Source organism: Fundulus heteroclitus, chromosome 5, assembly GCF_011125445.2.
Source record: "Fundulus heteroclitus isolate FHET01 chromosome 5, MU-UCD_Fhet_4.1, whole genome shotgun sequence".
NCBI classification, from domain to species: domain Eukaryota; kingdom Metazoa; phylum Chordata; class Actinopteri; order Cyprinodontiformes; family Fundulidae; genus Fundulus; species Fundulus heteroclitus.
In genome coordinates, this window is record NC_046365.1 from 25,145,029 (window position 1) to 25,170,465 (window position 25,437).

The 25,437-nt window shown below is 42.1% G+C and overlaps 1 protein-coding gene across 4 annotated transcripts; it reads right to left on the reverse strand.

Annotated features, from left to right (window-relative positions):
- Positions 1-1,478: 1,478 nt before the first annotated feature.
- Positions 1,479-24,929, reverse strand: epn3b (epsin 3b). 4 transcript variants are annotated; one of them, XM_021312243.2, is made up of 12 exons: positions 24,841-24,929; positions 18,123-18,349; positions 16,227-16,385; positions 15,984-16,067; positions 14,156-14,471; positions 13,620-13,738; positions 11,489-11,575; positions 7,138-7,261; positions 6,847-7,014; positions 5,280-5,375; positions 4,452-4,745; positions 1,479-4,372 (listed from the first exon to the last, which is right to left on the reverse strand). In XM_021312243.2, exons 2-12 carry the CDS (start codon positions 18,189-18,191, stop codon positions 4,080-4,082), a joined length of 1,809 nt encoding a protein of 602 aa, XP_021167918.2. In that variant the 5' UTR covers positions 18,192-18,349; positions 24,841-24,929; the 3' UTR covers positions 1,479-4,079. The 4 variants fall into 4 exon arrangements, with proteins under 4 accessions (XP_021167918.2, XP_012710920.2, XP_035993178.1 ...); XM_012855466.3 differs by having other exon boundaries at positions 6,847-7,017; XM_036137285.1 differs by lacking the exon at positions 11,489-11,575 and having other exon boundaries at positions 6,847-7,017.
- Between the last annotated feature and the right edge of the window lie 508 nt (positions 24,930-25,437).

Below are 25,437 nucleotides of genomic sequence, written 5' to 3' on the forward strand. Positions count from 1 at the left end.
CTCTTGTACTAGGTTTGATGGCTTTGATGCCATGAAACAGCTCCCCATCCCCAATGATGGGGAGCTGCCATGTTTGTCATTAAAATGTCTTGCAACAGGACTAGTTAGATAATTCCTCTTGATGGAAATTCTGTGTTCATTGATTGGTTCTTTTAAAGGTCGGGATCTGTCCATTAATGAGTTTCTGTGATTTACCCCATTGTTACTTTTATGGTTTTATTAATTTTTTTTAAATTATCTTAATTGGAGTGTTCAGCAAGAGCCCAATTGGGCACTAGTTTAACCAGTCAGCATGTTCCAGCCCTCTGTATGCTGATTGGTCTGTTTCTGTATGTGTGAAGAAGGGATTGGTTTATTTGAATTTTTTCTGCATTGTACTTCTTATTCATGTAGACAAATCACCACTGATGTGGTGATTTGTAAGGACCCTGAAGAAGGACACAAGCCGAAACGCGTTGCTCTGTCAATAAAGTCTGCTCCTGAACCTTCAAGTGTTGCTGAAGTTTTCATCTACAAATAAATATATATGAAAAGGTGTGGTGTGCATGTACGTTTAGGTCACTTTTTTTTAGATTATTAGAAAAGTGTGGTGCATACATATTTAACCACCCTGACTCAATCCTCCGTAGAACCGCCTTCCACTGGAGCTACACTGCACGCCTTTGTTGGTACATCTCGACAAGCTTTGCACATCTAGAAACTGAGATTTGTTCACATTCTTGAGATTAGGAAACAACAGTATTAGGTTCTTGCCTCTCTTCCATGTCAGCCAGAGCTCAGGAGAGCACGGCTAATGGTTATCCTATCAACAGATCCTCCCACCTGAGCTGGGGATCTCAGCAGCTCCTCTACAGCTACCGCGATCCTGGCTGCATGGTAACTGCTCTCCAACAAACCTCTGAGGAACTTACAGAACGGCTGTGTTCATTCTGCAATGAAATTGGACACAGATGGGCTCTATAAGCCAATTAGGTAACTAGTGAAGACAATTGGTTAGACTGGATTTTATTCAGCTGTACTGAGGTAAACAGGAGAACTAGCTTTCATTACTTTGTTTTGATTTGTTGCGCTTAAGAAAAATCTTGGAAGGCCTTCAGCCTTCTCTTTCAAATTCACGTGTTTATCCATCTCATATAATATCAATTTGTACTTTGAGGTTTGTGTTTGTTGCGAGACAAAATGAAAAGAAGTTCCAGAGCTCCGGATACTTTTGTGAGGCACTGTACAACCACACCATTCAGCTGAAAATGTCACTTAGTGATTGAATTGTGCTGTTATACAACCTGATTTTTTTTTTTTTTTTTTTTTTTTTACTTTGTACCTTTCAATGCTTGACAAATGTGTGCGGCGGTCGACAATGAAGTGTTTACTGTATATACAGTTGCGCGGACACACAGGTTACTTGGTGTTGCATTCGCGGGGCTTTCACGACTAAACAGCGAAAGAGTGGCCCAGGAAAACAATGAAACTGTAGAAACTTTAAATGTAAACACTAGCCGTTTATTGGTATCATATTTCATAATACAGCAATATATTTATTGTCAATAAATACATATGTACCAAGCCTGTAGGTGTTTATAGATAGGCGTTGCACATTCAAGTCCAGGTTCAGTGCGGTGATGAAGTGTTTCATCGTGTGAATTTTCTCAGATCCTCATATTGTCAAACGAAGAGCTTTATACCTGTTATCACTTGTATCATTCTTCTCTCGTTTCTCCTTTTACCTGTTTTCTCATCAGACATTTCCATCTAAAACAATCTGATCTGCCTGTATTTCTTTTCTGTACTAAAACTCTGTCAGTTTGATGAGTTAATCATGAACCATAATAAAGAAGTGACATAAGGTTTTTCCAAAGGTTCTACACAGTGGTTTTAGGGAATGCATTTTGAGCCGTTGGTGGAAACAGGCACGGATACAATCAAAGATCTAAGCAGGTCCACATTTAGGTAGCAACATCAATCGTAGGCTGGTGTACTCCAGATCCTGAATGGGTCATTTGCCCTACATGACATAAAACTGAAGTGTCTTAGAATCAGATGCTCATAAAAGTGCAGAATATAAAGGTAATGGAGATTTCAAATTACTATGAAAACGTATTTGAACCCTTACAGATTTCTTCTGTTTGTATTTTGTTGTTGCAGTTTTTGAGGTCTTAAATGTTCACTGGACAACTTCTAATTTCAGGCCCAGATGATCAGAGTAAATAAAAAATGCAGTTTTCAAATAATTACTTCATTTATTTAGGGAAAAAAGCTACTCATACCAACCAGACCTGAAATGTACTGATCGATTTAGATGTTTTTGGTTTAACCTCAATAGTAACTCCCAAGCCTGATTACTGTCAGACCGTTGGAATCGAATTTTTCAAGAAAATGAAAAAATCACTAGAATGTTTTATTCAATTGGTCTTTTTCTGTAGTGTGATCTTAAACTGACCATTAATGCTTGAAAACTCTCCAATTTGTAACATTGCCTGCAAGCTGAATTCTTGCTGGTCTTGTCCCACTCCCACCTCCACTGTTCGAGAACCAAACCAGAATGGGTCGGCCAATCATGTTGCAGTATTATTGTTTAAGGCTGCTTTGATAAAAGCAAGAGCTGCTGAGGCCACAGCTGAATGAAAATAAACATGGCAGCGCAGGAGGACACACCCGCAGCTGCCGCTATCACATCTGTTTGGCCAGAATCCACAAAATCACCTTTGAAAGAAGAACAGCAAGAAGTGCCTGGACCAGCATAGCTTGTTGTGGTTTCTAATGGCGCCTGCTGCTTACATTTTGATTTGATACTGTGATTGGCTAAAAACAGCCTTTGGTAGGCGGGCAATAGGCGCTGTTCCCCCAATCAGCTCGGAAAGTTCTGCTGAACATCCCTCCTTTGCTAAAACGGATTCAATGGGAGCCAGTCACAGATAATTGCAGCCATGGAGACTGTAACCCCCCCACCAAACACAACACGGCCCCTTACATGCATCACAGCCACTGATTTTAGGGTTAGGGTTATTGGACAGGGGGAGGTGTATTTACAGGGTACGTGTTTTCTGGCGGTTGCAGCTGCAGTTATACCCTTCTCATGAGAGCTGGACCAGACTGATAGGTGTGCAGAACGTAGAGTGCAACACATTGTCGGTCTGGCTTGCCAGGTTACTAAATTGGCTGAACTCAAATATTTATTCAAAGGAGTCAAGTGGCAAAATTCCTCCTAAGTGAGATAAAACACACATTGCCAGAAATCAAAAACATTTCGATTGCAAATGCAGCTGCCAAGGTAGCAGCTTAGGGAGGGTTGAAGGAGCCATTACTTTTTGAAATTTAAATACTTTTTTCTGTATTTATTAAATTTATTTTTAGCTAATATTAAAGGTTGTTTAATTATCCGAAACATTCAGAGTCTGACAAAAAAAAAGCAAAAACTGAAGAAATCTGTGATAAGGGCAAATACCTTGTCGTTGTAAGTCGTAACCTATGTAAAGAAAGGAGTCTATTAGTCATCAGTTTGTGCTCTGTGCTCTCTAATATCTCACAGTTTGGGGCCTTCTCCACTAACATAAAGCTTAACCTACCGTTTAAATAATCCAATCAAAAAGTATTCATAGGAGGAGCTCATCTCCAGTTCTTGGGAGAACATCCCAGTTTGGAGTCCTGTGAGTAAAAGGCATTCATGCTTTTGTCGGTGAAGCAGCAGTAAGGATCCCAGTGAAGCTAGGGGGAACAATCAGAGTGTGTCGCTTCATCCAAGGGAGCGTTCTGTCGGTGTGGTCAGCGGGGGCTGGGAGCTGTCACGGTCGGTAGGAGGACAAAAACCATCAAACAGACTTTTCACATACAGTCAGGTTGTCGCTGTGTCCGTCATTGTGTTTTATGCATCCTGAGGCACGCTTGAGCGCAATGAATGAGTGAGTTCCGGTTTCATAGCAGCTGACGTGTCTTTAGACACAGATTCATCGTACGGATCTATCACATCCACGTTGAGTTAATGACATCAGACCACACATCAGTTCACACTCTTTTGCACTAGTTTCACTGTAGCTGGCGTACATCATTCCCTTAAGAGTCCATTTTCCTGTGACAGGGCGGTCTCAGAGGAAAGGGTTGTGGCTGTGTGTTTGTGTCTGAGCGTGAGGTGCTAGTCGCGGAGAGAGGGGCAGCAGGGGCTGCGGGAGGTTAGAGGGGAGGTCCAGGAGTCCAGAAGGAGGCTGTGTGAGGGAGGAGGGCAGGACGGGCGGCTGGTGGAGCAGAGGGAGAGGCAGCGACGGGCTGTAGGGCAGCAGGTGTGGGGGCAGCGGAGACGTAGAGGAGGGTCTCATTTGGTTGAGGGTCAGCCGCGGTTGGTCGCAGTGGAAGGGATTGGTGGGAGACGGTGCACTCAGACCTGAGAAGACAGAATTCGGTAGACGTAAACATAAAACCCTTAATATGGCAGCAACGACCGTCTGGAAGCTCCACGCTACCTGACAGGAAGGGGTTGTTCTGCATCTTGGTCGGGGGCTTCGGGGGAATCAGAGTGTCTAAGTTGACCAGCGAGGCCCCCGTGGGTCCGAGGAAGGCCTCCGGCGTCCGGCACATGCGAGCAGGCGGGGCGCCGAGAGGCGGCGCCAAGCAGGAGAGGTCAAACATCTCCGGACTGGTCGACTTGCGTCCGTTCACCTGGTGTTTCGCCGGTGGATCCGCTTTAAACGGATCTGAGTTGGAGTCTTGTTCGGGAAACAGTTCAGACTCTGTTTTTTCCGCAAACATCTCTGCATCTGGAGGAGGATTTAGAACAATGTTTACAATTTTACTGATTCACAAAGATGACCAACAGATGGATCCAAACTTAAGAAAGAAAACTGTAATTCATTTTCCATCCGTTTTGCGTTGGTTTGGATAGCTTTCATCTATATTAAACAAGTTAAATCCTCATTTGAAAACATACCCTTTGTATTTACTCAAGTTATCTTTGTCTGATATTAAGATTAGTTTGGTGATCTGCAACATTTTACTGTGACAAAATAGCAAAAACAGAAGAAATCTGCAAAGGGGCAAACACTTGTCTGCAGCGCTGTATTTCTCACCCCTTGTTCATGCTAAAACAACATTCTCCCTCCACCCCCATATTTCTAGCTGTGTGTGCGCATGCGACACAAAGGGCATCTCTCACAGTGAAGTACACGTGTGAACAACAACTGCAGAAAATCTCCAGACTGAGCCCTCATGACTTTAAAAAGGTTATTGCTAAATTAGCCAAATGTGTTTATCTGGCAGTAATCACAACCTCTCCGATGTTCTGTTTGCCCCACCTGTTGGGCTGGCTGGCTCAGGGAAGGATGCTTTGGGAGCCTCCTGCTGAAGTTTCTCCTCCTCCTGTGCAGTGAACGGATCAGTCCCCTCAAGGTCTGTGCGGGAAAATGAAAACGGATTTAAACTTCATTGATTTTGAAGGACATTTTTGTTAAAATAGACCAAGACAAAGTAGTGTTTAATTTAATCTCAGTATAAATCCAGCTGTTCTCTGAAGGCCTCTGAGGTTTTTTTTGGAGAACATTAGAGAACAAACAGCACTATGAAGACCAAGGAACACAGCAGACGGGGATAAAGTCATGGCAGAGTTTAAAGAAGTGTTAAGTTATGAAATATTTTTAAGATCTGGCAGATCACTCCGCTAGAAAACCTCCTAATACTTGCCAATTCACCTATACTAACACGCTGGCCATGGAGAGCATTGACCTTTGAAGCTGTGAAGAGGTCTATGGTATCTAAGGAGGAGCTGCAGACCATCCTGATCTCGTGAGCTTGCAAGGTTTCACTCGCAGATCAGTCTGGCTACTTTCCGTTAAAGAACATTTGGAGCCGTTCACCAAACGAACGTCCAATCAGCGTTGGCTTTGAGGCGGGTTGAGGTGTGACGCAACGAGAAGCGCAACAGTTCAGTCTAAAGAACATGGCAGCTTCAGCCGATGAAACTAGCGTTAGCGTGGCTATCGAGCAAGTTTTATCGGAATTACAGAGTATTTCTTTGCTGAGCTAACGAGCCTTGACCTGCAGCAGCAAGAGTAGCTTGGCTTGTGGTTGTGTTTTTGTCGTCGCTCTGTTACGAGCAACGACGAAGCATGTTGACGAGTACGTCATATGCTTCGTTGATCTGATTGGTTTATTTGGCCCGTCTATCACCAACATAGGCCAATCAGCTAACCAGTATTTTCGCCCCTTCCCAAAATTACTTCAACGGAAGGTTTCCAGATGGATATGCGGAGCAAATCTATCTGGCGGAGTCAGGTAAGGGATCTACAGCCCAAGCAGGAGAATCTGAAGACAAGACAGCTATTAGGGGTGCACTGTGGGAATCTGGTCATGTAATTGGACTGTGGGAGGAAGTCAGAGTACCCTTGCATCACCAGGGAGAACTTACAAACTCCATGCAGAAACATACCAGGCCGGGATTCAAACCTTACAACCTTTTGCTGCAAAGGTTACAGTGCTAACAACTGAAATTGGTAATGTTAATATGTGAAATGGGGCTAAACACAGAGCAATCTTGGAAGAAAAACTATTTAGACTTGAGATGGTTTCATCTTCCAGTTGGACAACGACCCTAAACATGCAGCCCGAGCTACAATAGAAAGGTTTAGATCACAAATACATGCCACAATTTGAGATTTTTAATCAAATGAAAGACGCGTATCATTTTCCTTCCACTTTACAGTTATGCACTACTTTGTGTTGGCCTATTACATAAAATCCCAAATAAAACAGACGTTTGTGGTTTGTTTGTGCCAAAATGTGAAACAGTTCCACACGCATGGATATTTGTGCAACGGTATGTGCATTCTCCTGGGTCTTTGTGATGTCTGATAAAGGGTAAAGTACCGCCATCTGTTGGGCTCTCCCACGCATTATTAAGAGGACTGGAGGGTGCAGGTGCTGCTTCCCAAGGGTCTGAGTGTGAGTTGGTACATGGAGCCCAAGGATTAGATGTGTTAGAGGAAGAGGACGGAGCCACCCAGGGACTATTAACCACAGGAGTGCTGGACTGAACTGCTGTGAAGACAGACATGATCTTCTCTGAGTGAGGCTAAACAGAAGCGATTGTTTTGACTGCTAACTCCTTGGGTTTCATTGCTGGCCTACGTCTGGCTGTGCCTGTAATGAGCCACCCACCTACAGAATCCCAGGGGTTGGAGGTGTCATTACAGGCAGGCTGAGCTGATGTCCAAGGGTCACTGGGGGGAGGCTGCGGCTCTGATGACGATCCAAATATGTCCACCAGGTCCAACATGGCAGACTACAGAAAACAGAAAGACAACATGTTCTTGTGAAATTTAAGCACACATACTGTTTATTAAACATAAGAGAAATCAAGTTAAGTAATTTATTCTTTTAAAAAAACAGCCAATAAATATCACTGTAAGGTGATGTTAAGGTGGAAGACTCAAGTTTTAAACAGAAGATTGATGTGATCATCAAACAAGAGGTGAGGGTCCAACCTCACATCAAGGTTTGTCACTGTCCTTGAGAGAGAGATGACGTCACTGGAAAAAGAGATGGTGCTTGTGAAGGATGATCGGACCTGATGGGGTGCTGCCCCCAATATCGCTATGATTTTTAACTGGAGAAAGGTTGACTCATCCATGTGTTTATTTCCTCCTGGCAGTGGATGATGGTGGTGGATGAAGATATTGATGAGGATTCTAAAGTAGAAGGGGGTATTTTGATCTGTCTTTAAATAGAGTTGAGTGTCATCAGCATACCAATGGAAGGAGATCCCATGCTGACTAAGACATGGCCCAGAGGATGCACATGTAAAATGAAGAGAAGAGGTCCTGAAGGACAGAACCTTGAGGTACACCCCTTGTTTTGGAAGATAATCAGAACTTGGCATTGCCAAAGCTGACATTTTCAGCTCTGTCTAAGAGGTAGGATGAAAACCCTTTCAATGTCTCCAATATCAGTATTAAAGTGAGTGAGGAGGATGTGGTGGTGAACAGTGTCAAAAGCCTCTGTTAGATTAAGGAGACTGAGCAGGGAGGGGAGGCCTGTGTTAGCTGTCATGCAGAGGACATTGGTGACACTCACCAGTGCTGTCTCTTTACTATGAGCAAAGCGAAAACAAACAAGGAGTGAAGATGCCGGTGATCCTGCAGCTGAGCAGCGGTATCTTTTTCCAGCACCATGGACAAAAACTGGAGGTGGCAGATGGAAAGCACCTCAGGACTGAGGTTTTTGTTTTTTGCAGGAGGGTTTTGATGATGAAGTGAGGATAGGGCCTGGCCAGATTGTTATGAATGACTGATTATTTGTGTGCTGAGAGGGCTGATGGCAAAAAAGTTTGATACATGGTGAGCCTGTTTATGTAATATGTTTGGAGTCATATACGAGTAGTGCAGAATTTTATACTGTGACCTCTACACCGTTATGGCTTCTGCCCAGTCATCATCAATATTCAGATTGCCAGGATCTCCCTCCCACTTCTATATAATATTTGTAAAACCCCTACGATGGGCCTGTAGCAGTGAGTTGAAGACAGAACAAAGTGAGCCTCGCCTCCTTGGGTCAAAAGAGAACTCTCCATGTCATTATAAATAACACAATTGTGATAATACACAAATTTGGACTTATGAAATGACAAGCCTGAAGAAAGCTGTGAATATGTTCAAAGGGAATACTGAAATATGACTGTAGTTGTTGAAATGTCATTAGTACATTAAAGATTGCTGATCAAGGTACTAGACGTATCATCAGCATACTCCAAAATTAGCCAAAAACTCACCATGAAAAGCTGAAATTGAATCAGACCTTCATGACTGTAGTGAGGTTACTGTATTTTTCTGACTATAACGGGCACTTAAAATCCTTAAATTTTGTAAAAAAAAATGTATGGTGCTCCTTATAATCCGGTCTGCCTTATATATGATTAAAGTTGTGTTTATTGACCGATTTTATGTGGTACAATGCACTCAAAAATATGTTCAAATGTTTAAGTACGACTTTGTCAAGCAACGAAGCCGCTCCGCTCAGTGGACATTCGGAGCATTACGATACACTGTGTACCCACTTGATCGGACCCCTGAGCTGTCTACAAGACTGCCTGACTGTAATGTCTAAACTAGAATTGCATTCATGTAAAGGCCCCCACATACTCGGGCGTAGTTCACTCCGCGGAGGTCCGTGCGTACTCGAGGCAGACTCTGCGCATAGAGGTACGTGCAGACCTCAATTTTTACGACCACATACGCGGTGTCACACTATAATCTTCTCAGTAGCAAGGAGTCTTTACATTGAACTGTTTCATATGTGACACCGAGCTTGATAAACTGAGTTGCTCTACGCTAGGGGTGTGCAAAATAATCGTCATGACAATGCATCGCGATTCTAATATTCACGATCCAATGCATCGATTCTTGACGCCAAGAATCGATTATTAATTTAAAAAATTAATAAATAAAATTGCATGAATGGTTGGTGAACATCAGCCAAAAACAAGTGGAATACAACTTCCAGTCCAGTAGATGTCGCTGCAGATGTGTGGACCCCCGCTGCCTGGTGTCACAAGCATTTCCGGCAGCGGGATACTGCGACTAGTCATTCAATAACAAAACATGGAGGAGACTGAGAACATTCGCCTGGCTCCATCATATGTCAAGTAAGATGTTTGGACGCATTTTGGCTTTAAAAACAAAGAAGGTAAAAACAAAATTGATATGACGCACGTAATTTGCAAACACTGTTACATCGTGATGAAATACTGTGGGAACACAACAAACTTAAAAGGCACATGCAGAGGCGCCATCCAGAAAAACAAGAGCCGCGAGCGCCGCAAGTACTGATTAAACAAACAGCACTCGATTGCAAGCTAGCCCCAATTTCTACACCCACAAAGATTTGAATGTTTTCATTTCATTGGTTTAAAGGACCACTGAGGCCATGTAAACGGCACTGATTATCCTTATTTTGTTAGTTTAAGTTTTATAAATCCTAAGCACTTTTTGTCAGTGTGTCCACTCCAGTAATAGTAATATTTGTGTCCAGTTACAGTAATGTTTATTTTCACGGCAATACCTCCAAAAGTCATTTCAATAAATACAGCTATGTATGAATTCAGTTGCTTTCAGTTACAGTATGTATCAATTGAAGACACTATCCAGATCATACACAGCCAGTCAGTAACTGGTGTACAGTGTTCAGTGAAAATATCACAATGCATTGCGATGCATCGCAATAATTCAAGTATCGTGATGCATAGTGATAGAATCGCATCGTGGTATGTGAATCGTGATTCGAATCGAATCATGACTTCTTTGGCAATACCAGCAACACCAGTACTCTACGCAGGCGGTCGCAAGGACGTGCGGCATCACAGTCCCTCTCTGTTCTCACTGACAGGTGGGAGCCTGCTGGAAAAGAAATGGCTCTAGGTGCTCAGCTAGCTAATCACACGTTTTACCATCCATTCCGCCGATTCGTCCCACTGGCAGAAAGAGTGGGAATTCTAGGAATTTGCCACAAGAAATGTAGACAAAAGTACGCTCGACTATGAAGGGTAAAACGTCCGCGGAGAGTCAGTGCGAAGTCCGATGCCCAGTATGTGGGAGCCTTCAGGCAGCCCGCCCCCGGAGTATGCACTAGCAAAAATAAACCTAGTAAGTTAAATCAGTATAAAAGTTACGTTTATTCTGGCCTTATGATAGAAACAGGGCAGTGTAGTCCAACTACTCTGTCCTCCTGGCAGAGATTGATAGCTCTCCCTCTCAGGAGAGAGCTGTGTACGGGAAGGGGAGGAGTGATATTACACACTTGCGAAGAATATTTAGCGCGCCCTTATAATCCAGTACACCTTATGTGTCGACAAAGATGCACATGGACACGTTAATTCACTGTGCGCTTTACGGTATGCAAATCTTTGACTGGAACTGTATTTGTGAAAAGAGAAATCCTAAATCAGAGAATGAATACAAAGTGTTATTGATAGGACAGCCTTTGTTATTTGTGTGTGTGATAATATGAACATGCTGCACTGTTTGTCAGCTGGAGACCCATTACACCCACTTTCCATGGTGTTTCAGTGACGCGGCTGAAAGCACCTGTCTCTCTGTGATAAGAGCAATATGAACATAGTGCAGCCAATTACACGCCCCGGGGACGTTTATATAACACAGCCAGTGAGTCTGATTGGCTTTTTGACAGAGATTTGACAGTGAGATGTACAACGAGATTCGGACTCGTAGGGTAATGTGATGTTGAGTAGCAAATTTAGTATCATGCAGCAAGGAGCCCTTTCTTCCCTCTAACCCCTCAACTCTTTCTCTCTTGAAGCCCCCTTTCTATGTTTGCTCATTTTTTTGGACTCATTTATCCTCCCCATCACTGAATCCAAGCTAAAAACCTCGGCTTCATTCTCAAAATGCCTGCCAGCTGCCACCCACAAATGCTGCGCCCACCCACCTTTCTATGCAAATCTGCATTTAAGCGCGCACAAGCCGTCCAGCTCATACGCACGCATTTTCGAACTAACCTCGTGTGTCCCTGACTGGCTCTCTCTCCGGCTCTCATCCAGGGCTTTCTGTAACAGGGAGTCGTCTCCTTGGCGACAGCGCTGCTCCTGCAGGGGCGGTATTGTGACATCATGAATGCAACAGACCCACGAACGCACCGCCATTGGCAAAACACCACTTTGGCTTGGCCCGGCAGAACGAATGCAAAGCAGCGACTTTTAAGCTGATTCAAAAAGATGAGTAGAGCAAAGCAATAACGATAAAAAAAAAATCATCTAATAATATACATTAGATGGATAAAAAACACTTTTATTTAAGTACTCTATGAAAGGACGCGTGATTCTACACACCAGAAGTCCTCCAAAACACAAAGACGGGTAACGAAGGGAACAAAAAGTAGCAACGAGTAAAAAGAAAGCTTTTTAGTTAACCGCAGGAGAGGATTATATCATTATAATGCCTGAAACAACACTGAGCTAAAAGGTTAATAAGGGTTATTAATGGGCAGTGAGGGGAGTTATTTGCATCTGTGTCTGTACCTACTCTTGCTCCGTCTGACTAAAGCTTTAAGCAATCTGCAGTTGTGTGTTTTCATCAATCTCTATGGTAACAGGGTAAGAAAGGGCTGATGTTCGTAACATTTTTATTAGTGAAACCCAAAGACGCCGAAAACTCACGTGGCTCAGGCTCTAGTACTCAGGGTCATGTACAGCACCAGACAAACTTACTGGTACTGCTGGTAAAAATGAGTAAAAAAGGGGAGGTGACGAACCTCAAAGTGCCCCTTGGTAGTACTTTAGGTGAAGCTGTGACAGAAATCTTTGAAGAATGAGTAAAAACACCTAAAACAATACATTTCTTAAATCAGTATGTTAATGAAATTATTAAACCTTGAGGTATTAACATCACCTCTGACCTCTCCTAAAAAAAAACATGTAAGCAGCTGTATTCAGGGAGAAGATGGCTACACTCTACCCTGGTTAAAACAAGGCCAACGCTTGCGTATTTTCTGTGAGCCTGGAAATGTTTGGGTTTGAGATGGTTGTGTTACGTCTGCTCTCAGGTCAACCGATATAGCAGAGTGTGAGAAGGAGTTAGACAGATTTCGGAGGAGAGCAGAGCTGAGAGCAGACAAGAAGGCAGGCTGCGGCCTAGCCTGGGATTTGATTACTTTGTCTCTGCTCTGGTTCTCAATAAAGTGGTGGAACTTGATGGAATCATGGAATCACCATTCCCTTTTATTCAATAAGTAACTGGGAAATCAGTTATCTTGATTTGCTACAACACAGTATCACTTCTTTCAGAATAATGTACATATATATATATATATATATATATATATATATATATATATATATATATATATATATATATATATATATATATATGTATGTAAACACAACAATAAATAGAATAATAAAAAAAATAAAAATAAATCAACTGTAGATATAACTGTAATTCAGTTCAATCATTAAAAGGTCTCATAACACTCATGTATCAAAGGCCAAACTGAACAAACGGGTCTTTAGCCCTGGCCTTGAACAGGGGCAGGGTTGTGATGGAGGGTAACTCCAGCAGAAGAGCATTCCAGAGTTTGGGCCCTGCCACTGCAGAGAAATGATCAGCCCACATTTTACACCTCGACCGTGAGACCACCAGCAGATGTTGCTCAGAAGAGCGTAAGGCTCTACTGGGCTGGTGAAGAGTCAGAATGTCACTCAGGTAAGAGGGTGCAAGGCAATGGATTGAACTGAAAACAAACAGTAGGATTTTAAGCCAAATTCTGAAGCTTACCGGGAGGCAGTGGAGAGAATAAAGGACGGGAGTGATGTGGTCATACTTGTGGGTGTTGCGGGTGCATTCTGCACAAGTTGTAAACGTTGTTTGGAGGCTTGGTTAAGTCCAGTATAAAACGTGTTGCAAATGTCCAACCACAAACTAATAAACGTGTGAATGGTTTTTACAAGATCACAACAAGTGAGAAAAGATCTAACTTTAGCTAATAGGCGAAGCTGAAAAAAGCTTGCCTTTACCACAGAATCAATTTCTTATTTAAACTGTAAGTTGCTGTCAAATGTCAGTCCGCTATAAAAGAGGGACTGCACTTAACTTATCATTTTCCTCCGTTCTATGTGTCTTTCGTTGTCTTACCTTCTGACTCTCCTCTCTGCTCATAGCTAATGCCAGCTGAAGCTGCAGCTCCTCCTCCCCGCTGGTCTGAGGCCGGGCCTGCTCCAGGTCGGAGGCGGCGCGGGGAGACGAAGCCGAGGCTGCAGAGGGAACAGGCATGTTTCATGCTGAGAGAGCAAGCATAGGCGAACAGATGCACAGCCGCAAGGAGTGCAGGAGGTGAGGAGCTAATTTGAATATTTTCACAAGTGGCACTGACAATAGAGGGAAGAAGAGCTTTAAAGAAAAGGCTGCATACATGTTTCATAATTACCAAATGCTTAAAAAGACCTTCACAGATCCTGGAGAACTATTGCTCCTTGGAAACAAAATGTAAATCAACGAGGTCTGAACTGAACTTTTGCATAGTGCTGTCCAAAATGCTTGCCTACAGTAAAGCATTTAACTAGGGATGTGAGAAGATGAACCTTAAATTAAAAAAAACATTTTATTTTACAATTGACTGAATCAGAAGAAGGAGTTTAGTGAGTTTCAGATAAGTTTAAATTCAGACTCACAGTTGAAGGAGCACGGCGAGCCTCTGGAGCGGCTGAATTCCTCCCCGTACAGGACAGCCATGCTGGGCTGACTTGTGCGTCTGCCGGGGTGATAGGATGGAGGAATACCTCCGTACACGCCGCCCCCGCTGCCACCCCCCGTGCCACCTCCGGTGCCTCCCCCAGCCATTCGCTCCTTGGTCTTCAGGGCCTGACTCCTCTCCTGGCGCAGGCGCTCCTCGTCCCGCAGCAGACACACCAGCTGGCGCGCTTTTTCCCGAACGTTCGCCCCCTGGTCCCGGCCATCACGGTCCATGTACTGGAAGTCCCGCAGGGTCTGATCCAGACACAAGAAGCATTTTTACTAACATTGGCGCCTGGTACACTTTTTAATTTGGGTAATTTAGGGGGGACAGGTTGATATTTTCTTCGTTAAGTTTTCGGTAATATCTTTAAAACGGAAGCAGCTCAAATGTAGAACAAATAATACAAACAGTTAACAAAGCCTTTTAATAAACACACCTTCAATAATATGGAGTATTAACATAAAAAAATCCATATTTGTAATCTTTCCTTGTGTGTAGGGCTGCGCATAAAATCATAAAATCATGCATACCTGTTACTGAATATTGTAATGATGATGTAACCTAGATTAAATGTACAAATACGTAAGTCTTAAGTGTTACTGTTGGAAAGCTTTTATTTCTTGTTCAGAAGCTGGATACTGAGTAGTGGGCCATTTATATAATTGCTTAGCTAATATATGTCAGCTACCAAGTAGTTCTTAGTTATTTTTATATACTGACATTGGAATAATCATACATTTGTGCAACCCTACTTTTACATTTAATTCAGTTCAATTCAAAATGACTTTATTAATCCCAAAGGGGAATTAAATAATGAAAAAGGTTTGTAAAAAAAAAAAAAAAAGTATTAGGCTGTATTTTGTGAAGCTTCTTAACCTTACACTGACACTTAGAAATTACAAATGAGATGATTTTAATATTGAAATAATTTGCAGGCCTAATTGCAGGGCGGTGAAAAGCTACAACATTCATCTACAGGATCAGGCAATTGACTGAAAATTTGTTTTAAAAAATCAGTTTGCCTCAACCTTGGCAAAACACAAAAGCAAAAATTAGAATAGGTGTACGTTTTCTTCATAAAGCTATTAATGACATATTTGAAAGTTTAAAGTAACAGAACAAATCAAAAAATGACAGAGCCTTGCTAAATTATTTATAGCCCTAAACCTCAGATTTTGTCATATTACAATCACAAACTTGGGTTTTAGTATTGAGAATCCATATCATAGACTAACGAAAAATTAGCAAATTGTTGTGAATCGAAAACAAATTGACGATTTTTGAGATTTTTAAAAGTAAAAAGTGTGACTGTAGAGTCTATACTTTGACAAATCACCATTTCCTGCAGTTGCAGGTTAAATCTTTGTCGGTATGTCTCCACCAGCCTCTAGAGACTGACATGTTCCTTGCAAAATAGCTGAAATCCTGCCATTTTGGGTAAAAAGCATCAGTGACAATCAATGTTAATATTTCGGCACATTTCTGAAATGCATTTAGGTTCAGATGTTGACTGGGCCATTCTAACACATCAATATTATCTTACCCAATCCTCTCCACTGGAGCGCTGACTGACTGTATCTCTATGATGTACGATAAAGATGCAACATGAAAATCGTTTTAAAAATGTAAGGGTTATGAACTTTTAGACCTTTTCGGGTTCATATATGATCTAGAAGGAGCAGGATTGGGTTTACAGGGTCCATGATAAAAAAAAAAGGAAAAACTGGTTGCACTGCAGATTCTCTTGCAGAGTTATTTTGTACCTGAATGGTGAATGCATTTTCCCGGCACTGTTGGGCTACCCTCTCTGATCCAGTCTTCAGCAGGTAATCCAGCAGAGTCAGGGCCTGGACTCAGATACAGATTTTGGAAAAAATATTCACACATATTGGCTTTCAAATTAAAAACGTTGCTTTCCAGTTCTATTCATGGACAAATGAAGTCACATAAAACAAATATTAAAAGAAAGAAGTGTTTATTTTCTTTCAGACCGTAGAAAAGCAAACCTTGTAAACATGTCTCCAGTTCTTGCCGCTGTCATTGAGCCGTTTCCACACCATCCCCATGACTTCAGCGAACGCCACAACGTTGAAGGTCAGGTCAGCAATCTCTGACATGAGAGATGACGACGGGCCCCATGGATCGTTGGAAGTGGCCTCGCGTACCTTCACATTGACAAGAACATGAAGTCTGTTCGTCTGCCATGCAACGTTCCCTCTCCATCTCAGGCATCGGCAGCGAGAAAGAACCCAAGTGTTTAAACATACTTAAGGAAATGTAAAATTGCATTTTAAAATGCGCATAGTAATGTGAAAAAGTACTTACTCCCTTACACATTTGTTATGGTTTTGTTTTTGTGTCACACTTTCAAGAAATTGTATTATCAGACAAAGATAAGTTGAGTAAATACAAATACAAAAAAACACAAAACAAAGAGTTCAAATAATGATTTTATTTATTAAAGAGAAAACACCTCTCCAGTCCTGGGTACTGATGAGACAAATGTTGAATTTTGTTGGAGGTGTGCATCCTGTTACATCTGGTGTAAAGCTAACAAAAAAAAACATCATACCTGCAATAAAACAGAGTGGCCTAGTCAAAGTCTGGACATGAACCTGATTGGGATGGAGTGGTGCAACCTTAAACAGGTCCTTCATTCATGCACAGAAACCCTAACCTTACTATCGCCAGACAGATGTAGTTCTGCCGAGCTCCACACGGCTCCACACATCCATCTGGAACTGCTGCCATTGGGAAGGATTTCAATACCACATAAAATGGATGAGCCAATCAGGAACACCAGGCGGGATTTTCATAGATGTGACGTATCAGAGAAGCAACTGTTTGGATTCAGACAACAATGACGGCTCGCGGCGAGGAAGCAAGGGTGACCCGACGTCCCCGAGTCCACGTTTTGGATGACCTGTCCTCGGCAAAAGCTGTCCCCGGAAATGTCCCCGATTTCAGTGTATCATGATGGAGTAAGAAAGCTTAACGCAGCAAGAGGTAAATAAGTAAGTAAGTAAGTAAGTAAGTAAACTTTACTTATATAGCACCTTTCACAGGATAATTAAGTGATTCACAATAAAAACAACCATAAAACAACACAAAAGATAAAACAGTAGAAATGCAACATCAAAGCATAAAACTAGTTAAAAATTAGTTAGAAGCCAGTCAGAACAAGTGGGTCTTCAACTGCTTCTTAAAGAAGCAGTTCAGAAAGTATTTACCCGGCCCTGCTGCTGTCCCGACATGGTAGAAGAGCTATGCCTAACGCGGCTTTCCCGCCCCGTCGGCGTTGCAGATCGGGCGTAACAAACCAACCCCCCAACAGAGACTTTGCGCCCACCCGCCCACTTAGAAAAATCAGAGACATCCCTGGTTTTGATTAGAGAAAGCTGGTCACCCGGTAACATTGATGCTGCTATTTCATCAGTGTCTGCCGAATATTAATTATTTAAAAGAACATCAGAGAACGGCTTGGAAGGCTTTTGCTAGTGGAAATAACGGTCTCGGTTTCAATGTGAGTGGTTGAAGTAGCACAATGGTAAAGATGATGACAAGTGGTTTATCCAATCATGTGCAAGGATTTTTGATAAGGCCCCTCCTTCTGAAATACATCTCCAATGGAGCAACCCTAGATGGATGTGTGGAGCTCTGCAGAACAAAATCCATCTGTCGAGAGTCAGGTTACAGAAACCCACCAAGGTAGACGAAATTAAACAATTCTGCAAAAATGAGTGGGCTAAAACTCCTCCACTGGGGATGGAAATGGCCTGAAACATTTAAGTGTGACCATAAAAGTAAAATCTGAAAGAAATCTTCTATGGGCTGGCAAGATACTTTTTCACAGCACTGCAGGTGTTAGCATAGGAGCTGGAAGACATTTTGGTCAGTAATACCTTGATCTCTGCTTCTGAATAGTTGTGCACAATATTCTTCACCTGTCGACGCAGGGCGGAGGTTGTCATGGTGAAACGGGGCGTAGGATGTGAGGGTAGAGAAAGTAAAAACAAATGGCCAACGGGTTAAAAAAAGAGGGTAAGGGGATCAGTGAAGTGAAGGAGGGGAGAAGAGGTAGCTATGCCAGGGAGGGCTCCTCTTCTCTGCCAGTAGTCTCAGGACACCCCTGTAAGAAAAAGACAAAAAATATGAATACATATACAGTATATAAGCATAAATAACCTGTATAAGTAACTTATTGTATTGCTTTTTTTCTGCTCATGTGCTAATTTGCCCACACAATCCTCAGGATCACCACTGTTATCAGGATTCTTACTCTATTCTGGAGAAATAGTTGCTTTTGCAGAAACGGATTGGGTCACAACAGTACATAGCTGACAAAGTTAAAATACAAAGTTAAAATTAACAGCTTGAAGTATTTAATTCTTTATGTTTAATCTCAGCGAGCATGTCCAAGACGTCATGAACACTGCCTGGTAATGGGGAGCTACAACTGGTGCCCAGCCACACAGAAGTGGGTCAAATACTGGTTCTCAGGTGTCTTAATGAAGCTTCCTGAGTTTAAGATAATTTTATTCAGGCCAGAACACACACACACACACACACACACACACACACACACACACACACACACACACACACACACACACACACACACACACACACACACTCCCAACCCACTTTTCTAAATTCCTATCTGAGAGGAGACACGGGGGACTTGAAGAAGTTGTCGCCCTCCCTCTGATTACAGCGTGCATCATTAACCCAGTAAACCCAGGCTGATTTCATGTGACCTCAATCATTTGAATCTAATCTGACTCGAAGGCAACCTGACTTTTCTTTTATTATTTAACGTCTTCTTTCGGGAGATTTTTTTTCTTTAACCTTTAATCAAAATCTGTTTGAAAAAGCTTGGATGGCTCATAATCTAAGGTCACCTCTTGTGTTTAAATGTCGATTTAATGACAGCATCTTTCATCCCTTTTGTCAAATACTTGAGTCTGTTCAAAATAAGTGCTCTACTGTCAAGCTTTGTCCCTAATCTTTGAGATGTAGGTCAGCTGAGCTAAGACTTGACATAAAGAGCTTTTTCTTCTGCGTTGTTGTCAGGCACTCGTATATGTCCAGTTTCCACTGGAAGAAAGTCTGCACAAACCGTGTTACAGTCAAATGTACCCAAGAGAAAACTCAGTTTAGATGTTGTAAGTTTAAAGGAGTAGAAAAGCTGTTTCTATCTGAAAGCTATCTTCGGTGTCAAGTTCACTGCTTCATTTTATGAGTTGTTGTTTTTTTTCTCCTAAGCCTCAAAACCAAATCTTTTTCAGATCTTCCCTATAATTGTGCTTTTTTCCCCGATACACAAGGAGGTAAAGTTTTTTTCTTTTGTAAACTTTAGCCTTCCTTTATCTGAAATTAACAATTTAATAACAAGCTCAATGTGTTGTAGAATTCAGTCTGAAATGATGGAACCAATGTCATTTTAGAGTCAAGAATTACAAGTGAATTAAAAGAGATACAGCAAAATTAAGTGAAGAAAACAATTGTAATAATTCTAATATTCTTGAAGTCTTGGGATTTAAACAATAGGTACTGATTAAATCCCCAAACTCCTATATTTCCTTTTGGATTATGGCCTATATTAGAAGACAGTGAAGCATACATTTCTGGATGTTAAGTCACTGAACACAGATACTGAATTTAGAAAACAGCAATTCATCTGAAATAATAATTTAACATTGTAAAGTGCTGGTATATCTATCTATAGAACTATGATTTTGAGTATTTTTAAATTTAAAAGATAGAGTAATGTGATTTAATATTCTAATACGTTTTCTGATAACATAAAATAAGTAATTGGTAAAGACCTGCAGTAGTTCTCAAATCCCAATATTCAGTTTATTAATCATTTTAAAGAAAAGCTAGCACCTTAAGTGATTTATTAAAAACATTAATAAGTGTAATAAAATCTTTTGAAAAGTTCACAGAAGAACTAAAAACGTAAAGTTTCTCTCCAAATTACACTGGCCCCTTTAGTTTTTCGGCATCACTCCAAGTCCGAACATTCATTAAATTCACAGGAGGATGAGTTAACGGGAGAGAAAGTAAAGCGTTGATTTGGCCGAACTAGAGAAAATCTGTGGGGCTAATTGAAGAGGTCTGTGGGCAAAATGTCCTCAAAATCAGAGAGATTTGGACAATTTTCACGAGGCAAAGTGAACATATATTACCAAGCCAAGATGTGGGATGATGGAAAATCTCCTAACAAACTGGACTTATGTCTACAATTTTATCAAAGGTTGTTTCAAGAAAGCACTACAGGGTGTGTAGTCTCATGCAACCAGATCATTGCTACAATTTGTTTTCAAAATTTTTAAGTTGAATTGTAAAAGATAAATGTGACACTATATGGCATATGGAAAAAGGTTTCAACACATTTGTATTCCCTCATTCTTTTAAACAGAAAAAAGAGAAACTTTAACAGTGGTGTGAACATCTGAGATGTGCCAGGGCTAGTCCAATAGGGGCAACACAAAATCCGCATCAGGGTTAAGCGTCAATTCTTCCAAAAACCTTCACCTTTACCCAATTGTCTTATTCTGTCATTCAGTCGATAAAAACAGGTAATTCAATAGTTAGCAGAAATCACCATCATCTTTTAATTCCTCTTTTTAAATAAAGAAACATTCCTTTAAATCTTAACAACCCTCCAACATGAGCGGACTAAGACATCACCTAAGCTGTCCTTCACAACATGAAGCATGTTGGTTTATGAGGTTTTTTTTTTTACATGCATGCAAAGTGTGTCCCACATGCCGACATACGTGACCTGATCAGTTGTCAACATTCATGACTATGCATGTGTGTCTTAGTCATAGGCCAGGGAGGATTTTGGAGCATCATGCTGTATTTGTTGCAACATGGAAAAATCAAAACACGTTAAGGTTGTGCCTCTCCTGTCTCAGCTTTTGGTTTGATTACATTTTCTCAATTATATGTTTCTTTGGTGAAGTCTGAGACTTATTTAGGCATTTTTGTCATGCTCCGTTTGTCTGTTTTCATATCTGATTTGTTTTTGTTAATCTTTGTTTCTTTGTTCCACCTGTAAAGCACGTTGGATTACCCTGCGAACGAAGGGTGCTGTGCAGGTAAATGTCACCTGCCCTGCCTTCTCAAAGAACCGTACAGTTACAAAAATAACCGCTAAATGGTCAATTTGTCTCAATCTAATTAAATAAAAAAAACGGGCTAGGGTGAACGACAAAGGAGGTTTGCTGTTTGACCCCTTGAACAAAATAAATGGACTGAAAGTTTGTATAATAACAAAATGACATTTAGATGCTTACTTCGTCTTCTGCCTAACCTGACAAATCTAACGGTTCATATCCAGGAACCCTTAGCATTCATTTGTTATTTCTGACAAGTTAAATACTCACAGCCTGGTTCCTCGCTAAATATACTTGGATGTTTAATTTCAGTGTATAATGCTGCTGAACCAAACAAAAAAGTCTCTGATCTTCAAAAATTAAATCTTTATTATCTGTTTACATCATTACTAGCTGTAGAAGCGCCAGCTTCTTGTCAAAATGCTAGAAGGCCTGTTGTTCTAAATATTGATAACATATGCATTACCAAAGAAAACCAGTTTGAGAACATCTGCGGGTAACACTGTCTGCAAAAGACAAAGACACCACTGGTTTAATCACCCTTTCCATAAGGTTTTGCCTTCTGTCATTTTGAATTTAGAGGAACACGCCTTGGCTGTTATCTTGCATGTTTCCATCCAGAAAATCTAATTTCCTTTAATCTACCACTGTTCACACTAGAGTGATGCAGAGGATGCCACGTTTGGCCGAAAAGCCTACATCAGCAGCAGCAGCACCGAGGGCCCGAGATGCAGATGGCTCTGTTACAAAACACTGAGGGGACAGACATGGGGGAGACTGTAGGTGCAGGAGGGACAGAGGGGAGGAAGGGCATGAAGCGGGAACTAATGCTCAGCAGCTGCAATCAGTATCCGCTTTCTGCACTATCATCTTCAACCGGCTCACACACTCACTAGCTGATGCTAAAAACTGGAATGTGTTGGAAAACGCTGCGATTTGAATCTCTTTCTCTGAGCCTCCCATCAGAACAAACATGTCTCGTTGAGGGATTAATTTGATCCTGAGTCTGAAACAGGTTTCAGAGCTCAGAGGAGGAATGCAACTCTGCCATATGTAACATAACGAGTTAGAAATTCAAGTGCTGGATAAGCCCCATTATAAGCATAATACTCCAAATAAATAAATAAATTCCCTATTTCCCTCTGTTCCCATGAGCAAGGTGGTGTTTTTTCCCCATGAAAACACTTATTTTAGGATCTGTATCCTAAAATAAGCAGATATCTGCCACTGAGAAGTGGCTGACTTATTTTATAGTCATGCATTTGATCAAATCTTTCACCAGCGCAGCGGGAACTCTGGAGATACTCTAGGAATTAACAGAATAAATCATACAACCCTATGGTAGGTCTACAGGGATAAAGCAAACACGTTCTGAGTCATACACATCCATCACTGGTGTGCAATTATCCAAACAAAACTGTTCTAAACGCTCACTGGTTGCTCCCAAAAGCAAGATATATAAGAATATTTGTATTTCTTTTCATTCAATTTCAAATGTGTCAATTAAACAATTTTATATTTTTCCACACCATTTTTTTTATAACAAACAGGATTTTGGGGTATGATGTACTGTTTGTGCAGTAGTCGTGATTTATAATCTTTATGTTTCATTAATTCACTTGTGAAAGAGCGCTGTGATAAAGGGACATTTTATGACTTTTTTAACAGCTCTAACTCCAAATCTGTAACCTATCAATAGGGTTTTTCTGAAACAAATATTGATTATTTAAACCACACTATGAGCTTTGATACTTGACTGTAAAAATAGACACAAATAGTAGTTTCAGTTCAGTTTTTTTTTTTTTTGTATCTTGACCATTTTAAGAACCACAGGTCCAGTTTAAAATATTGATTTAAAGAAACCAGGGGGTAGAAAGCAGTTGAATGACTCTTGTTCAATTGTTGAATGGATGCATGCTGACGTGATTGGCAATCATCTTCAACCTGATGTGTAATATTGCGAATAACAATACAGTATGCCATTTAAAAATAAAGCAATCTGGCATAACGTTATGACCACCAGTCTACTAATGTGTTGTTCCCTCCTCCCGTAAGGTGTCTTCACCATGTTAGCAGCAGAACCTAAACATGTAAGCTGTGAGATGACGCCTCTATGGATCGGACTAGTTGGTCCAGCACATGCCATAGATGCTTGCCTGTATTGAGATCCTAGTCAACTGAAGGCAAAGTCAACCCCTCAAAGTCATTGTTGTGCACATCAAACCATTCCTGATTGGTCGTTGCTTTGGGGCTGGGTAATAACTCTACAAAGACCGAACACAGTCATGAAATAAGTGTCCATTAAAGGGTGTACAGGATCAGCAGCAACGCCTGGGTAGGTAGTTTGTGCCAAAGTAACATTCATATGACAGCAAGATCCAAAGTTTCCTGGGAAGAGAACATTTTCCTTCAGCACATGGTGGAGCCTCATGCCATGTCTCTCCCAAGTAAGCGCTGCACATGAAATCAACCGACCACATGATTTAAAACAAAATGTGATTCATCAGTCGAGAATACCCGGTTCCACTCCTCCTTGATCCAGTATTGATGAGGATCCCATTGCTGGCACTTTTGGTGAAACAGATGGAGACCCTGACAAGTCTGTGGTCAGTTAGCACTATACACAACGAGCTGCGACGAGCTGTAGGCCTACACTTTTTGACTTAACCTGCATTGCGCTCTTCAGCTGTTTGACATATAGTAGCTCATTTCATAATTCAGACCAATGCGGGCCCACCGTTACTACCTACCTGGATAAGACCTTAGAGTGGATGCACTGTTCCTTCATTGGACTACTGTGGACAATTAGACCAGCGAGCATGCCTCAAGAGCTGCAGCTTTGGAGACACTCTGACCCAATTGTGAAGTGATCAAGGTTTGGTACCACAAAGAGGTACAACTGGTTGATTCAGACAATGAACCTAGGCGGCAAGGAAGTGTGAATTATTCCTTGTAACTCAGAACTAATGCAAGGAAGTGACACAGTCAGTGGGGCTCGGCTGAAATGAATTTGTCAGCATAACAAGGAAAAAAAGTTTTACTCCTGTGCGTCATTTTCTCAGGATTAACGTCAACCCGTTGTCCAAAAGCGCGCATGCATGCTGAGGTCGCAGGTGCACGCTTCATCATTTTATATAAAGTAGCCTGATAGGCAGGTAGAGCCTGCTGTGAAACAACGAAGCTATGGACTAGAAGTAAAAACCCCGTGGATTTTTTTTTGGGTGGCGATAAAGGGGAGAGGGGCGGTGGAGCAGGTTGCGGCCCGCAACTTGCGGGGCCATCAGAGGTCTGCTGAGCTCCCCCTCTTCACCCCAGCGCCTCCTAACACACGCCCCCTCATGCGGTGCATTCCCCGTGGGGATTTGTCACGTGAAAGCATCGATTAACTTCTCGCGTTACACGCGCCCGATTAAAGGCAAAGTGGACAAAGGTAATGCAACAAAAGAAAGAAAGACGCGAACGAAAGGCCGGGAGCGTGCGGCGCTTCTCCTACCATCGCCGCGGCTCATCTCTCGCCCTGTCCGCCGAGCATCCTCGCCTCTCCGCGTCCGCCGCTTCCCTCTCCAACTCCTGCCGCAGACACAGACGGGTCTCCGCTCCGCTGGGACCAGCTTAGCGGCGCGGGGACCAGGACCATCCCCGCATATTTGTCCTGCTCTAGGGTCCAGATCACGGCGGGCGGCTATGTATTAATATCTTACAGACCGTGGAGCGCCGATCCCGGCCTATCCTGGAGGATGCGAGCGTTTTCGAGCAGGGAGTCGGTGTCTGTGAAATCCGCATAGGATAAACTACAACACGCTCACTCACTCACCCTCCCTCCCTCTCTCATTCTGCCTCTCTCTCTCTCTCTCTCTCTCTCTCTGGTTTCCAGCCCCGGCAGGCCAACCACGCTGAGCTGAGCCGCACACACGCAGCAGGGAGAAGGATGGAGAGGGACGGGGGCGCGTCTTCTGCTTTGTCAGCGCTTAAATCACACGGCGGCATCTAGCCACAGATGGGAGACCGAGCGGACAAATATCCAATGACTCGCTTTTCAGTAAACAAACTTTATTGATCTCACAACAAGAAATATGATCGTTTTTTGCTT